Source organism: Propithecus coquereli, unplaced genomic scaffold (genome assembly GCF_000956105.1).
Source record: "Propithecus coquereli isolate 6110/MARCELLA unplaced genomic scaffold, Pcoq_1.0 Scaffold58, whole genome shotgun sequence".
Lineage (NCBI taxonomy): Eukaryota > Metazoa > Chordata > Mammalia > Primates > Indriidae > Propithecus > Propithecus coquereli.
This window is the reverse complement of record NW_012151729.1, coordinates 2702873-2718910: the sequence shown is the minus strand read 5'-3', so window position 1 is coordinate 2718910 and position 16038 is coordinate 2702873. Positions and strand designations below refer to the sequence as shown.

General features: G+C 56.7%; 1 protein-coding gene across 1 annotated transcript in view; it reads right to left on the bottom strand.

Moving 5' to 3' along the window:
- The window catches only part of CAMK2A (calcium/calmodulin-dependent protein kinase II alpha), a 61990-nt gene that overhangs the window by 10481 nt on the left and 35471 nt on the right, over positions 1–16038 (bottom strand). Inside the window, exons 8-15 of the mRNA XM_012658227.1 lie at positions 14899–15040; positions 14675–14769; positions 13511–13633; positions 13052–13135; positions 11487–11529; positions 8924–8964; positions 3922–3954; positions 2904–2952 (exon numbers count right to left, since the gene is read on the bottom strand). Of these exons, the coding sequence (XP_012513681.1) occupies positions 2904–2952; positions 3922–3954; positions 8924–8964; positions 11487–11529; positions 13052–13135; positions 13511–13633; positions 14675–14769; positions 14899–15040 (610 nt within the window). The remainder of the gene's footprint in view (positions 1–2903; positions 2953–3921; positions 3955–8923; positions 8965–11486; positions 11530–13051; positions 13136–13510; positions 13634–14674; positions 14770–14898; positions 15041–16038) is intronic.

Here is a 16038-nt window from a genome sequence, read left to right as displayed (position 1 = left end):
TGCTCTGAAATATTGATGTCTCTTTCTCTCCTCAGGGGAAAACGTTCCCTGGAGGATGACATTTCTAATTAACTTTAATGTCAGGTCAAGGTCCACCCCACCAGCTGCTATTCTCACTTAGTAAGAAGACTTAACAAATTAACACTAGAAAATTGTTCTCTGGGAACTTTCTCTGAGGCCTCAGAGGCTGGGGGAGGCACAGGGGCTCCTGTCTTCTGCCAAACACGAGGAGAAGCTCCTGGCTGAGCCAGCATCTGCTCTATCAGACACGGCCCCGGGGCTTTTGGACATGTGGGGAAACTGAGGCAGAGAATGGGATCCCAGTTCTGCCGTTAATAATCCATCTTCTCTTTCTCCTAGCTGGGCCTCAGCTTCCTCTCTGTAAAAGGGGCACAGGTACGCCAAAATTCAAGACTGCAAATTCCCCATCCTGATCCCTCTAAAGCTGAGGACAACGATTGCAAATGTGAGACCTTAGGAATGCAGCCCAAAGCCACCACCCCAGGAGCAAGATGTCTTTGCCAGCCCCTAATCTACATGAATAGTACATACAAATTTTATACTCTTTCCCAAATATTTCTGTCTGTTTAACACATAAATTTGTCTTAAAATAAAGTAAAATTGATGCTCTGAGAAAATGTCACGTGGCTTCCTGTCATTCAACAAACTCCAGTTTGAAAAAAAGAAATTAAGGTTTATTAAACACTGGCCACGTGCAAACACTGCATGTGTTTTCTATCATCCTCTCATTTCATCTGCACAGCAATCCTCTGAGGTTGGTGCTGTCATCAACACTTCTTTACTTTTTTTTTTGAGACAGAGTCTCGCTCTGTCACCACAGAGTGCTGTGGTGTCATCCTAGCTCACAGCAACCTCAAACTCCTGGGCTCAAGCGATCCTCCTGCCTCAGCCTCCCGAGTAGCTGGGACTACAGGAATGCGCCACCACACTTGGATCATTTTTTCCATTTTTTGGTAGAGACGGGGTCTCGCTCTTGCTCAGGCTGGTTTCAAGCTCCTGAGCTCAAGCAATCCTCCCGCCTCGGCCTCCCAGAGTGCTAGGATTATAGGCAGAAGCCACCACACCCAGCCCCATTTCTTTACTATTAAGGAAACTGAGGCTCAGAGAGGTTGAGCAAGTTGTCCAAGGTCATCCAGCAAATGGGCTCCAGTGGAGAAGTGCAGAGCCAGGTCCCTGTCTGCTCTGAGGTCACGTCCAGTCTCCTCAGAATCCCAGAGCCCAATTCGTACCACTGGGCAAGCGAGCCTTGCATGTGGGGTCTCAGAAGCACCATTTCTGAGCCCAAGACAGACCTATGGCATCAGAATCGGCAGAGGCAGGGCCAGGACTGTGGTTAGAAGATCAGGCTTGTGGGACTAGGAATGCTGACCTGCCCTGAACAGGGGATTCTTCTTCGAGATAATATATTCATATTTTAACATATTTATTTGTTTGTTGGTTTGTTTATTTTAGAGATGGGGTCTCACTATGTTGCCCAGGCTAGAATGCAGCGGCTATTCACCGTCACGATCTAATAGCACTCCTGGCCTAGGTAATCCTCCTGCCTCAGCCTCCCGAGTAGCTCAAGATAGCGTGTCTTTGAAGGTTGTTCCTGGTGCCATCACAGAAAGTGGATTTGCTCTAGTGCCAGGCTGTGGTGATAGAGTGCCCATCACCCCACAAGTTGGGAATGACCAGAAAGGGACACACACAGGGTGGAGCCCATCTTGCAGGCACCCTGCCAAGTCAGGAGGCAGTCATGGCGTGTGGTGTATCAAAACTGCCATAGAGCCTGAATCGCAACTGTACAAAAATATTTATTACATAATAAAATGCTGTTTTCCCCATTTTTATATTCTAAGGCAAAACACATAAACTCCTAAAAACATGTCTGAACTGCTGTGGCTGAGTTCCCTCCAGGTTGACGGCCTTTTCCTGTGTTACAGAGACTCCCGAGTGTGCAAACCCCTGGGCTCCCTGTGCTGGGGAACAAGGAGGGCTGGTTGCTAACGCATCGAGGATTTGGTGTCCCCTGAGCGGAAGTCAGTACTCCCTGTTCCTTCCCCGAAGCTCCAGGTGCGCTTGCCACACGCTAAGACCTCAGAGTGGTGGTCACCAGCCAGGCCCCTGGAGCCTGGGTTCAAACCCTCGCCCTCCCCTCCCGAGCTATGGGACCTTGAGCCAATGAACCCAACCTCTCCGACCTCTGTTTGCTCAGCTGTGGAATGGGGTTCATCACAGCACCCCGTTCCTGGGGCCGTTGTGCAGCTCCAGTACGTCAGTCCAGATCAGTCCTGGGACAGCACACAGCAAGCATCGCACCAGTGCAGCCGTGACGACTATTCCTGTGGTGCCCTTTGTTACAGTCCAATCACAGCCACAGGGCTTTGTCCCCTCCTGCCAGCTTCCGAGGCCGTGCCAGACGCCAGCCCCAGCAGCCACTGCACGTCTAGTGCGTTGCGGGCAGCGTTCCCCACGCTCCAGCCAACGGAACTTCCTGAGTTTCCCTGTCCCTTCCTTTACTATTGTCACTTCATGATTTTGAAATCTATTCACTTTTTTAAACAACTCAAAAACACTCATTTCAAAAGGAAAATTGATATCACTGCTATACATTTACGACTTGAACATGTTAAACGTTTCTGTAATACACAGTAAAGTAAATCTGTAACCTCTGGAATAAGAGAATCTATGTGCCAGCAGTGGTTCCAGCAGCCCACGGGGCGAACGATGCCCACAGTGTGCCCAGTTGATGAGGAGCTGAAGCGAAGCTCTTTGTAGAAGAGCGGGCTACAAGATGGGCATGGAGGCCCTCTGGGCTGGGGACTGTCCGTGAAGGGGTCTGCCCAGCCGGTACCAGAAAGTTGGGGGCCCTAGACCCCAAAGGCGAGGCCCCTCCCTACCTTTGGTGTCTTCGTCCTCAATGGTGGTGTTGGTGCTCTCAGAAGATTCCTGCCAAAGAGAACACAGGGGATGGTGAGGCCTGCCTGGCAGCAGGACGAGGCACGGCCAGGCGTGGCTATCCCGGCTGCCCGATGGCATGGCCCGCTTTCTGCTGGCCTCCCAGGCTCCGCCATCCAGATGCTGCACTGCAAACCCCATCGGACTCTCCAGCCTAAGGACGGGGAGGGCCCAGCTAAGCAGGTGACCCGGGGGCCAGGACAGGGATGGCTGCAAGGAGAACCCTGGCATTTCTGGAAGGGCTGAGAGGGGGTTCCTGGGTCCTTTCTGCTCGAGGGGGCAAAGAGGGAGTGTGGAGGAGCAGAGAGAAACCATGGCGGCCGCAGAACATGGAAGGAAACCACACTGGCAGGAGAGGAAGAGAGAGAGAGGGAGGCCCAGTGTGAGAGAGGGTGGGCTTTTCAGAGGGGAGGAAAAACCACACAACTGAGTGAGACAGCAATGGAACCGGAAGAAGAGGGACATAGGTCACCGAGCCACCACTGGAGCCCCTAGACAGAGGCGGGGCTGCTGGCTCCTCTGCCACCAATGGGCCTGGGTAGCCTCACCCAAGCTCAGGAGGGGCCTCCATGACGCCTACTACTTTGGCAAACCAAGCCCCACCCTCGCCACGACGGGCACAAACCAAGCCTGAGATGAGTTCCAGAGCAGAGGGGCAGGGGGAAGCGAAAAGCCAAGGGCTGGACGTGGGATGGGGTTCAAATCCACCTTTGTACCCAAGGGAGGCCTTAGGTCTGCTGTCAGCCTGCTGGTCTGGGCTGTGGAGTTGGAGGTGTCAACAAAAACACGCAAACAACACACACACACAACACACAAATTGTCACACAAGGCACACGTACCAAGCACGCCCTGAGCACCCTCTCCCCGCCCCAGGTTCCCAGTGCAGCCTGCAGGAGGGAGGCAGGAGCAGGGGTTCGAGGCCCAGCATTTACCGGCGTAGAGGAGACGGCAGACACTCACCATTAACTGAACGCTGGAACTGGACTTTCTTTTCTGGAAAAACAAGGAGAAGAGATGGGACAGGAAAAGACACAGCGTGAAAACGGCAGGGAGCAGAGGAACGAGAGGGGATGTGTGGAAGGAGGATGGGCCTCAGGGTCATCCTCGGTGGTCCTTTGTCATCTTGGCCTCGGGACAAGGAGCCAGTGACCCCAGCGACAGCTGACCTGGCGAGGCCAGTCCTCTCAGCCTGAAAGTTTGGGTCCTCATGCACAGCTGCCGGGGTCTACCGATCTAACAACCAAGCTCAAGGTCAAGCTGGACCAGGGCTGCCCACTATGCCTCACTCTGATTGGGGAAGCCAATCCTGGCTCTTAGATGCCAGCTGCTTAAGGCCTCCAGAATCCAATGCTCTTAAAGGACAAAGGGTGCTCAGGTCTGGAGAGGAGGCCCCACGTCTCTTCCTAGCCTCCCTGTGCATCTCTAAGAGGACCCCACTCCCAGTAGACTGTCCTAGTCACTTGGGAAATTTGTCAAAAATATGCAGAACCAGCAGTGGCTCATGCCTGTAATCCTAGCACTCTGGGAGGCCGAGGCGGGAGGATCGCTAGAGCTCAGGAGTTCGAGACCAGCCTGAGCAAGAGCTAGACCTCGTCTCTACTAAAATTAGAAAAATTATCCGGGCATGGTGGCAAGTGCCTATAGTCCCAGCTACTTGGGAGGCTGAGGCAGGAGGAGCCCAGGAGTTTGAGGTTGTACTAAGCTACGATGGCGCCATTGCACTCCAGCCAGGGCAACAGAGCAAGACTCTGTCTCCAAAAAAAAAATAAAAAATGCAGAACCAGGTCCCCTCTGAGGAGTTGGATAACTAGATGTGGGGTGGGCCTGGGCATCTGGGCATCTCCATTTCCAACAACAGCCCCAGGCAACTCCCAAGCAGGGCCAAGTGTGGGAGCCAGTCCTCTAAGTGTCCTTTGAAACCCTGCTTGCACTCACAACTCCCATGACTGGCCTATTCAGCTGCTTTATGCTGACGGGGAAACTGAGGCATAGCCAGAAATGAAGCTGAGTCTGAACTTGAGTCTTTCGGCCCTGCCATTCAGCCTGTACTAGCATCTGGGGAATGTGTAGCATCCCCTGCGTTGGCCACGCAACCATGGGAAGGAGGGCAGGGACAAATGTAGATTTTCTTCTTCTTCCCTCAGTCTCTGAGCCGGGAGTCTTAAAGACTCACATTCACAGATCGCAAATTGAGACTGACACTTGCATCGCATAGATGGGAAACTGAGGCCCAGAGAGGGGCAGTGGCCTGTCCAAGGCCTCTCAGCAAGCCACCAGCAGAGCTGTGGCTAGAACCCAGGCCTGCATGCAGGGCTCCTTCCTCTTCCTCTCTCCAGGGCTCCAGGCACTCACGGCCTGACCCCTCTTCAAAGGCTCAGTATATCCTGGGCTCCCTAACATCTGAGAGACTAGAGGTCTCTCTCCCTGCTGCACCGTAGAGGGAGCAAAGGAGGGGCTGGCAATGCCCTCTGGGTAGGCCTTCACCATGGGGAGGCACTGGATATTTCTTGAGAGTCTCGGGTCTAATTTGGGGCTTTCTGACTCCCAAATCCAATGAACCTCTGCATACCAGGAACCTAAGACCCTGTGCCCTCCATCTAGGGCCTCCGCAGATGTGGCGGGGTAGCTCACTGCACATCCCAATGCCCATGTGCTCTCAGGAACACAGAGGCTCACACGCCGGCATCTTCCCCAGCTGGTCTGGATGGTGTGACTCCCCCAGCCAGCAGCCTGCAGCCAGCCTCTCCTCTCCTCCTCTCCTTCCCACCCCTGTCCTCCCTTCATTCTCCTCTCCTCTCTCTCCTCCTCTCCTCCCCTCCCCTCTCCTCCTAGCGTTGGCCTCACCCCCTGGCTGTAGCCAGACCAGGCACAGCAAGTGTGGGGAAGGGGACAGGCCCACAGAGCTCCGCTGTCAGCAGAAACCTGAGGAGCCGTGCAGGGGCCAGGAGGTTCCAGGCGGGACACGAGGAAGGAACACAGAGCAGAGACTGCATCAGATTCGGACGCACAGTGACAGGATGGGACATGGGGGAGAGAGGTCACGACGGCACGGATGGGACACCAACAGGGGCAGTGAGTGGGGCTGAGGGGTGGGAGCTGCCAGCTCCTCCTCACGGAGGTCAGGGCCTCGGGCTGGCCGGAAGGGGACAGTGCTCCTTGGTGGTAGAAAGGATCAATTTCCCTGATTCACAAAAGACGACAATACTAACAATCCCGCACTGACCTGCACATCAGAGTTTGATGTAAAAGGGACTTTCGCCAAAAGTAGAGTCGCCTCTCTGAGAACCATGTGCAGAAGCATGGTGTAAGGTTAGCAAGGATGATAGAAATTGAGTGGTCAAAATTGGCCTTGAAAAGCCCTTAAAAGCCCCCAAAGTACACCACATGTCATGTCTCTGTGACTACTCCAACCGGGCCAGCGTTTCCTGCAGCGCTGGAGACAGCCAGGCCTCTTCAGGTGAGCCCAGGTGAGCGCGGTTTGCCCCTAGGGACCGAGGTGTAGGAAGAACGTGTGTTTCCCGCTTTGGCTGAAGGTGTGTGAGTTAAAGGAGCATCAGGTGTGGCTGTTCTCACCGGCGCCCGCAAACAGCTGCTGTGCTCCCCTTGTACAGATGACAGACCAACGGCCTGGGTCCCCCAGGGAGGGAACTGCAGGGCTGACTCGAACCCATGGCTTCTTGACTTGGGGTCCAGTTTCACTCGCTCTGAAAACACGACTGGACCCCCGCCCCTGCTGCTCTCCCCACTCCTTCCGGGAGCAACATGCGGCAGGCTGGGCTCCCCGGATCCTGGGCCAGGATGGACTTCCTCCCTCCTCCATCCTAAGCGAGGGAAGGAGGCTGAGTATGGTCCAAATTGGCCTTTGAGTTTCTCTCATCCACACCCAGGCCACCCTGAGAAGTCCCCCAGGGTCTGTCCTGTACAGCAGGAGGCAGTGGCGCTGGGAGCAGCTGTGCCCGCTGGAAAGCCCGCTGTGGACAGCAGAGCCCCACCAAGCTACGAGCTGTCCTTACCTCTGATGGCTTCTGCCTCCTGGCCCTGCCCGACGGGAGCCCGACCTGAGTTTCTTCCCCAGACCCAGCCCGAGGGAGGCCCCTCCTGACCCGACACCCGGTGGCTCTGCATCAGCCTTTGCCAGGGCCACACCCAAGAGCCAAGCACCGGGGCAGCCTCTCTCTCTGTCCCCTCCTCTTCCACCAACCTGGGCCACAGCTCACCAGTGCCTGTAGCCTCTGCCCCCACATCCCCCAAATCAGGGCCATGGAACCACTCCCCACCAGCTCAGCATCTCCACTTGGGGGACAGAGAAGGCCCCAGCTGCTCCAAGCCGGGTAGCCCCCACATTGCACAAACCTCCATTACCCTTCACATTTTGGGGTAGATGCAGGGCTCACCCACAGCAGCAGGCAAGCTGGAACTCAGCGCCAGATCGCATTACAGGGTTTGGGATGGGTCTCTTAACTTTATAAACTGGCTTGGCGTTTTCAAATATTTTCTCAAGCAAACTTTGTTTTTTAAGAGAAATCGTACCCAAAAGTCTGATAACATGCAAAACAGAGAAAAGATAACACTGACTAGCATCTCGTGAGCATGTATTACATGCCAGCACCAGCCTAAGCTATAGATGCAATTATGTTAGTTAATCCTCACAAACAGCCCTAGGACGTGGGACCTCCTTTGACCTCATTGCATGAATGAGGAAACACAAGCTCAGGGAATCTCAATAACCAGCCAAGGTCTAGCTGCTGGGAGCCCACCCAGGCTCTCTTAACCACCCTGATGGCTGTTACGCAGAGCTGTTCAGGTTGAAGTAGACGTGAGAAGCCCAGAACCCCACTCCATCTACTACGGGAAGTGCCTCCCAGAAGCTTTGGGTTCCAAAGAGTTCAGTTTGCAAACCACTGCCTTTGACTAATAACCAAATAATTGCGTATTCCTCAAGCACCCAAGATGAGAAGGGAGAATGATTAGATAGAGTATTGCTGCTTTTTTGTTTATAAGCTGAAATCGTAGAAATGATCAAGTCCACAGCCCACCTCTTGTACCTAGGGGGCCACTCAAGCTGGGACCAGGCTGAGGGCAGAGGGGAGGCCCAATCCTGGCATTGGCCATCCAGCCCAGACCCCTCCCATGCAACCCCTTGACAGACCAAAGCCAGTGGCCTGAGACCATACATGCTGCTATGAACCAAGCCACGAAGCCGCCAGCACACCTGGGAGGCTGTATTCACACAGCATCCCACACCTTCCAACGTCCTGGGCACAGCCCAGCCTGGGGGCCCTGGCCAGGCCAGGCTCTGAGCCCAGAAAAGGCAGGGTCTCAAGAGACAAGAAGATGGAGAGGCAGGGGAGGAGGGAGCTGCAGAGAGCAGGGGCCAGGCCCCAGAGAGCAGAGGGAGAAGAGAGAAGAGATGGGAAGGAGGGGCCGCCGGGCCTAGGGGGAAGTAGCTCGGGCAGGTATATGGTGGGACGGGGCAGGCCCGTGGGAGGGGAGAGGATTCTTAGTGGGGAAGGGGGCACCGCTGGATCCCAAAGCCTAGAGGACGGCTGTATGTCCTCCACGGGCTTTCTGGGTTGGAGTAAGGTGCACTGGGGGGCAGGGGCCCGTTCCAGCCCACCCACCCTCAGCAAGAAGGAGGTCACCAGTCATGGCCACGTCTGTCTCCTCCTCACACCCTCTTGCTCACCAGTCCTCCAGCCCTGGAGAATCACAGAAATCTCCTCTGACCTGCCCCTTTCCTTGTGCTGGCCCCCACCCTAGGGTGCCTGCCTCTCCCCCACGACCCCCACCAATTATGGCGAGTAGGTGGGCACCAAAGCCCAGGTTTGTGGGTCTGGCAATGGGCTGGCCACAGATGTGACCCGCGTCTGCCCAGGACACCGTCGGCAAGGTCTGGGTCTTGAGCCAGTCCGCGTTGGTGGCAATGCTGCCAGAGACGGCCTGCCGGGCTGCCGGGGCTTACCTTCACACCATCGTTCTTCTTGTTTCCTCCACTCTTCCCCCCTGCGGAGGAGAAAAAGTAGAGGGTTAGCAACACCAGGCAGGGCACCAGGGCCCACAGGACGAGGAAGAGCAGCATCCACGAGCAGCCAGAGGGCAGACTGCAGGAACGGGAGTCGGCTCAGCAATCCTGGGGGGAGGCTGCCGCCGTGGCCTCCCTCCTTGGCCGCCCAGGGACTGCCAATGGCCCACTGGGTGGGCCTGGGCACCCCGTTCTCAGCAATCTCGAGCGTGACCCTCTGGCTTCATGGGTTGAGGCAGTTATCCAGCGTGTCCCAGGACAGCGGAGCTGCTATTTCAGCCCGGGGATTCCCTCTGGATCCCAGTCACCCCCGTGCCAGTGGTGGCCAACCCGGAGGCCCGGCCGCCTGGCCCGGGGCTGGACGCTCCCTCCCCGCCCTGGCCCTCTCTAATTTTAGCCCCATGCTGCTGCGGAGGTCATGTGTCAGCCCTGCCTACTCACTCCAGACAGCTGCAGGCCGAGTTTTGCCGGTGACAAGAAGCAGATGGCCCCCCGCCGTGGCCCACCCTGCCACAGCACCCATCCCCTGCCTTTCTCCTCCGGCAGCACAGGCCTCCCCAACCTCAAGCTCCGGTGGAGCCCCACACCGGCGCTGGCTGTGGCCCTGGTGGCAGGGAAAAGCAACAGCTCCCAGGGAGGCCTCCCCCGCTGTCATTTCCCCTTCCCTCCCTCCCCACCTCCTGGCCAGAGCCCTGCAAGTGGGCACTAGCCAGGAAATGGCCTGAATTCCCCAGCCTGCCCAGCCTGGCGTCCAGCTGCTTCCGACCTTAAGCAAATGCCTTAAACAAGGGCTTAGCACAGCCCTTGACCTGTATGCAGTCGGTGCTCAGTAGTAAATGGTAGCCAGGATAAGACCTTCTCCTGGTAGCCCTGAGAGGGTGAGCTGGGAGGGGGCGTCCCAGGGCCCCTGTGGGGTGGGGCTCTTGGCCGGCCACCTTCGCAGCCACCCCACATTTGCACTTGTGACCCCGTCGAGGTTCTCCTCTAAAGCTCCCGACTCACACACCAAGGCAGGGGGCACTTCTGGATCCCGCAGCCGAGAGGAGTGGCTGTCCGTCCTCCACGGGCTCTGGGCTGGACTAGGATGGGCGGCGGGGCAGAGGGAGCGCTTGCCCCCGATCCTCAGGGAGGGTGGGCCCTCTCAGCTCCAGCCCCTACTGCCGGCTTCTGTGAGGCCACAGAGCCTGATTTTCAAGAGACGACAGAACTCTGAGTTTTTCTGTGAAATCTCCTGATTTTTTAAGGGCTAGAAACCCATTGCAAAAAAAATTTTAAAACTTTTCAAACACCCTCGGCTGCACAAACCACACGTAGGAATTAGACCCAACCCTGGGGCCGCCATGTTGTGAGCTCCGGACTGGAGTTCTGTAGGGTGCTTCAGTTGTTAAAAAAAGACTCTGACCGACTGGGTAGCTCATCTTTCAGCGTAAGGAATGGCAGGATCCTCGTCTGGGGAGAGGGTGGGAGGGCAGTTCACCGTGGTGGGAAGGGCCAAGTCTGAGGTTCTAGCGTGTGCCCCTGGGTCTCATTCTTCCCAGCTGGTTACACGGGCCGGGGGACCCACTCAGTGAAGCCGGGGCCGCCCCCTTCTCAGAGCGGGCCCTGTGCTGTGGTGCTGGCCACGTGTCCACAGCAGCTTCCTCAGCTGGCCCTAGCCCCAGCCAGGCCCTCTGGGGTGAGCTTTGCCTTATCTGCTATCTATATCTGCTCTGCCGCCCGCCAGCATCCCGGCTCCCCAGAGAGAAGCCTCTGGCGGACACTGGCCCCGGCCCTCTCCAACGTGCCAAGAGGAGCTTCTTGCTAAGCCCTGACGATAATCCCTTCCCCTTCCCTCTTTGAGGCCACATGCCTCAGGTAATTGGGCACTCCCCGCCTTAACCAGCCTGGCTTTGGCCAAGGGCCTGGGAGGCTACGGCCCTGGCCTCCCTCGTAACCCAGCCTGGTGAAAAGCGCTTGCTCTGGGCTCAGTCAAGTCCGTGCTGAGTGCAGGCTCTGCGTCCCCCTAGCTGTGTGACCGGGGAAGTCAGAGCTCACCTCCCCGAGCTCCTGTTTCCTCATCTGGAAAATAGAGATGGCAATATCTCCCTGCTGTCTTGTCACGAAGGCCATCTGAGCAGGAGCTCAGGACTGCTTAGCACCGGCTGCGATAACAGTGCCACTCCCTCGGCCTGGCTCCATCCTGCCTAGACCTGAACCCCCAGCATTCTGGAAGCTTATCCCTCTGGCTGGCCCAGGCTGAGGACCCCAGCACTGCTGCAAGGTAGGGGAGCCAGATTGAATCTCTAAGCATTCCTGGTGGGCCCTAGGCTTGCTGACCTTTGACCACTTTCCACTTCTGGGTACAGGTTTGCGACAGGTGAGCTACACCCCCCAGCCATGGAGTTGTCTGCAGCCCCCACTCTCCCCAGGGTCCCTAGCCTGGGGGCGCCCAAACATCCAACAGGACAATGCCCCAGCAGACAGGTGCAGGGTGTACTGAGGACTCTGAGGTCCCACCACCTACCAGAGAAGTTCCTGGTGGCCAGCATAGTGGTGAGAATGGCTCCCTGCAAGAGACAAGAGGAGGGCGGTGGGAGGGGAGGCCAGAGAGCAGGAAGCGCAGGAGGGACAGATCGGGTTTGGGGAAGGAGAAGCGGGTGCTGCCTTCAGAGAGGAGCCAAAGCCTCTGCCCCACCCTCCATTTGACCCCCACCCCTGGCCCAGAGCCCATCCCCCACCTCCCTGGAGAAGTCAGGGTGAGCTAGGCTTTAGCTGGCACAGCTCCGGGGACAAGGCCATCCTAGGAGCAGATATTAATAGGTCCTGAGGCCTGGCCCAAGCCAATGGACTTGAGGACACCTAACGGTGGGGGCTTCTAAAGGCCGTGGACGCTCCCTGCCTGGGCGAGGACAGCAGACCTTGCATCCCTCAGCCCCTCCACCTCCACCTTGCTTGAGGACTAGCTCGTGCCTCCGTGGCCTATGGGCTCAGAACCCTGGAGGATTCTCAGTGTGGGAAAACCTTCTTCTGTCAACGGCTGGGCTGGGGGATAACAGCCTTCCGGTTCTCATGCTGTCTGATTCAGACTTGACTTGTACGCTCTGCATCTAACAGTTTACGATGTTAAGAATCCCTGATTCCAACATGTTGAGACTTCTTCTGTGACACAGTTCCCACTGCAGGATAGGGGTGGCACTCGGTTCTCCTGGCACCATGCAGACCACCACCCCCTTAACCCATGTCCCCATCCTGAGCCTCCATTCCAGGCCTGGGGGCAGCGGGTAAGGAGGTTCCAAAGGAGCTGGGAGGCCTCCACATCTGCCCCTCATTGTCCCCACCATGCCGATCGCTCCTCTGTCCTGACCAGCTGGGGACCCCTCGGTGCCTGGCAAGGGCTAGGCCAGGAACTGCCACAGCCCTGAGAGCCCACAGGACCTGTGAGAAGCTGCAGCTCTGGGCCCACCTGGCCTCACTGTGGCTTCTTCTGGGCCATGACCACTGTCTGAGTGCCTCAGCCATTCCTCCCCAGCACTTGGCAGCAGAGGCCTCTGCCCCGTGGTCTCCTGTTCAGCCACATCTCACCCACAAGTGCTCTCCCCAGCCACTCCGAACCACTTGTGGTCCCCCTAGAGGGTCATGCTCGCACTTCCAGACTTCTGCACAGGCGGCCGACTCTGTCTGCAACATCTTCCCGTTCTGACTCTACTTGGCTAATGCATGCTTGTCCTTCGGGGTCAGCTTAAGTGCCACTGGCTGCAGGAAGGCGTCCCTGATCCTTCCAGACCTGGAATGCCATTGCTATGCGGTGCACTGCCACCGCCTCAGGGCTTGCCCAGGCATAACACTCACCACGTCCCGGGCACTTGTCTGTCCTCTCTGCTAGACCAAGAGCTCAGTCAGGGTGGGGCTGGGGTCCCATTCACTGCTCACTCCCCAAGCCCAGCCCGCCGTTCAGCGTGTAGGAGGTATTCAATAAACGCTTGTTGAATCCATGAAGGAAAGAACTCATGAGCGAGTCTCTTGGCCTCTGTGGAGACCCAGACCAAGCTACTGCCATGTCCGGGGGTGTGGAGGGTGACAACTTGTTACCTTCAGTTTTCTCCTGGCGTTGAACTTCTTCAGGCAGTCCACGGTCTCCTGTCTGTGCATGCAGGACGCCACGGTGGAGCGGTGCTGGAGGAGGGTGGGGAGAGGACTGTGAGTGGAAGGCAGGCCTACCCAAGGGTTCCCCTCAGCAGGGTGTCTTAACGGAGATGGGATTGCATCTCGGGGAGCACGAGTCTTTGTTCTAGGGGATGTTGCAGGGTGCTTAGCAACCTGGCACCAGCCGTTCGATGCCAGTAGCAGCCCCAGTCCTGATGCCAACCTGGAACACCCCTCGTTTCCATGTTACCCCTGAGAAAAACGGCAGGGTCAGAGTCTCTTAGATTAAGCCCCCTTGGCCCTACGCTGGGCCTGAGGGACCGGGGCAGCGCCAGGACTCCGTGAGGGTCTGGACTCTGAGGTCTGGAGGGGCTCCCGGGAGCGGCCCTGGCGGTGAAGGCTCACCGAGATCCACGGGTGCTTAAGGGCCTCGGCGGCTGTGATGCGTTTGGACGGGTTGATAGTCAGCATCTTGTTGATCAGATCCTTGGCTTCCGGGGTGACGGTGTCCCATTCTGGAGATGGGAACTGGAAGGGGCAGAGGGGCCAGGTTTGCCCAGCCTGCCCCAGGCCACCCCTGCGATCCCCCAGCCCCTGACTGGCAGGGGAGCAGGCAGGGGTCCTGCTGCCCATCCATGTGGGCATCTGCAACCAGAGGAGTTGGGGCTCCTCAAAGAAGGGACCCTTCTGGGCCAGGGGAGAGGCAGGGTCCCCTGACCCTGGACAAATCAGAACATGGCCAGAGGGAGAGGAGACCTCCCTGTCATTCTGAGGCTGTGCCTTATCTGGGGAGCAGCAGGCCATTAGTTATAGCCCAGACTGCAGAATTGGAAGGCCCGGGTTCACGTTTTGGCTCTGCCTCCCAGGCTGTGTGACCTGGGCCAGTCACATGACCCTTTGAGCCATCCCTAGAGATGTTTTGAGAGTTAAATATAATATAAAGCATATGGCACATAGCTTAATAGACATCAGCCTTGCAGAAGAGCAGTATAGCTTGGTAGTTAGAAGCATCGATGCTAGAGCCAGATTACCTGGGTTCAAATCCCAGCTCTACCATTTCTTAACTATGTGATCTGAGCAGTTACTTTGTCCCTTGTGCCTCAGTTTCCCAATCTGTAAAATGGCGGTAACAGTACCTACGTCACAGATTGATGTGAGGATTAAATGTAATAAGATATGTAAAACATTCAGAAGAGTGCTACGGAAGTGTTAGCTATTATTATTATTTATATATATGAAAGAGAGAAAGACATAAAACCTGGCTGGGGGCCTGCCCCTCCCCTGCTCCTCACCCCACTGTGGTGCTGCTTCTACCTGCTGGGGCCCTGCGGGATAAATCCCGTCTCTTTGAGCCCCCAGTCATTAGGCACAGTGTAGACACTGCCTGGCCCTGGTCAGTCTTCACACTCCCGTGGGGTTCACCCCCGCCCGGTACTAGAGCGGCAGGGGACCTGAGTGTGCCGGGAAGGTGGGAGGGAGGCCATCTCAGACCCCCGAGCTCACTGGACATTGGCTTTCATTGGAAGGGCGCCAGAGGGCACGGGGGCCGGAGGGAGGAGCGACACTCACATCATAGGCCCCGGCTTTGATCTGCTGGTACAGGCGGTGCTGGTCCTCATCCCAGAAGGGGGGGTACCCAACCAGCAGGATATATAGGATGACCCCTGGAGAGAGAACCAGAAAGTCTTCAACCCCCTGTGGGGAGGAGAGGACGGGGGAGTGATGGGAAAGGAGAGAGGGGCCCCAGAGGCGGGGGTGGCCAGGCGCACAAAAGAGCCTTTGGATGGACTCACCGCAGGCCCACAGGTCCACGGGCTTCCCGTACGGGTCCTTCCGCAGCACTTCTGGGGAGAGGTATCCAGGTGTCCCTGCGAACCCTGCTCCCAGACACACAGACAGGCAGACACACACACACAGAGGTGGGCGTGTAAGCACCTTGCAGCAAGATTCTGCTGGAAGGGGGGATGCAAGTTGCCCTGGAAGAGCCCCTGCCCCCAGATGCACTCAGACCTGCATCGTGAAACCCTGACAAGCCAGCAAAGCCTCTAGATGGGGTCGGCAAGCACATGGCACATCTGTCACCACTCCCTACTCCACAGCCCGGGGCAGACAGCACTAACAGATGACAGAGCTTCTTCCCACCAGCCCCGACTCCCGACTTCAAACATAACCCTGCCAGCAGCCACTACCCGTCATTAGCTGGTGGCCCTCGGGGTGAACTGTGCTTGCCCTGTCAGCTCCAGGCCGAGAGCTAAACCCTTGCCCACTCTCCAGCCCCTGTGGGAGCTGGTTGTGGGAGTCAGGAGGCCTGTCCTACTCTTGCTTTCCCCCTAAATAATCCCTTGCGTAGGTCTCTACATTCTAGGCCTCTGTTTCCCCATCTGTCAAAGAGGGACCAGGGATTCCTATCTTAAATACCTCCTGGGGTTGCTGAGAGGATCAGTTGAAACAATGGACATCCAGAGTATTCTAACGAGTAATACAGAACAGTTAGGGTTGCTGAGCGCGTCTGCTAAGCGCTGGGCTGAGCACTTTACGCTCCTGGGCTCACGTAATCCGCACACTGCTCTTAAGGAACATACTATTATTATCCTCGTTTTATGGATGAGGAAATGAAGGCTCGGAGAGGTGAAATGACACGCTCAAAGTCACACACCTTGTGAGTAGCAGAGTCAGGATGTGAACACAGAGCTCTGGTTCTTAACACCTGATCAATATCGCCCATTAAAAAGTAGCCCCAGACAGCTGGAAGGGACCCAGTTATGTCAAAAATCCCAAAGTGTGCCGGATCATCTGACCCGGCTTTTTAAAATCCCTTGACCTTTTCCAAGTTTCTTAGCCTCCGTTTTCTCATCTATAAAATCAGGATAAAAATCTCTAGCACTGGCCGGGCGCGGTGGCTCACGCCTGTAATCCTGGCACTCTGGGAGGCC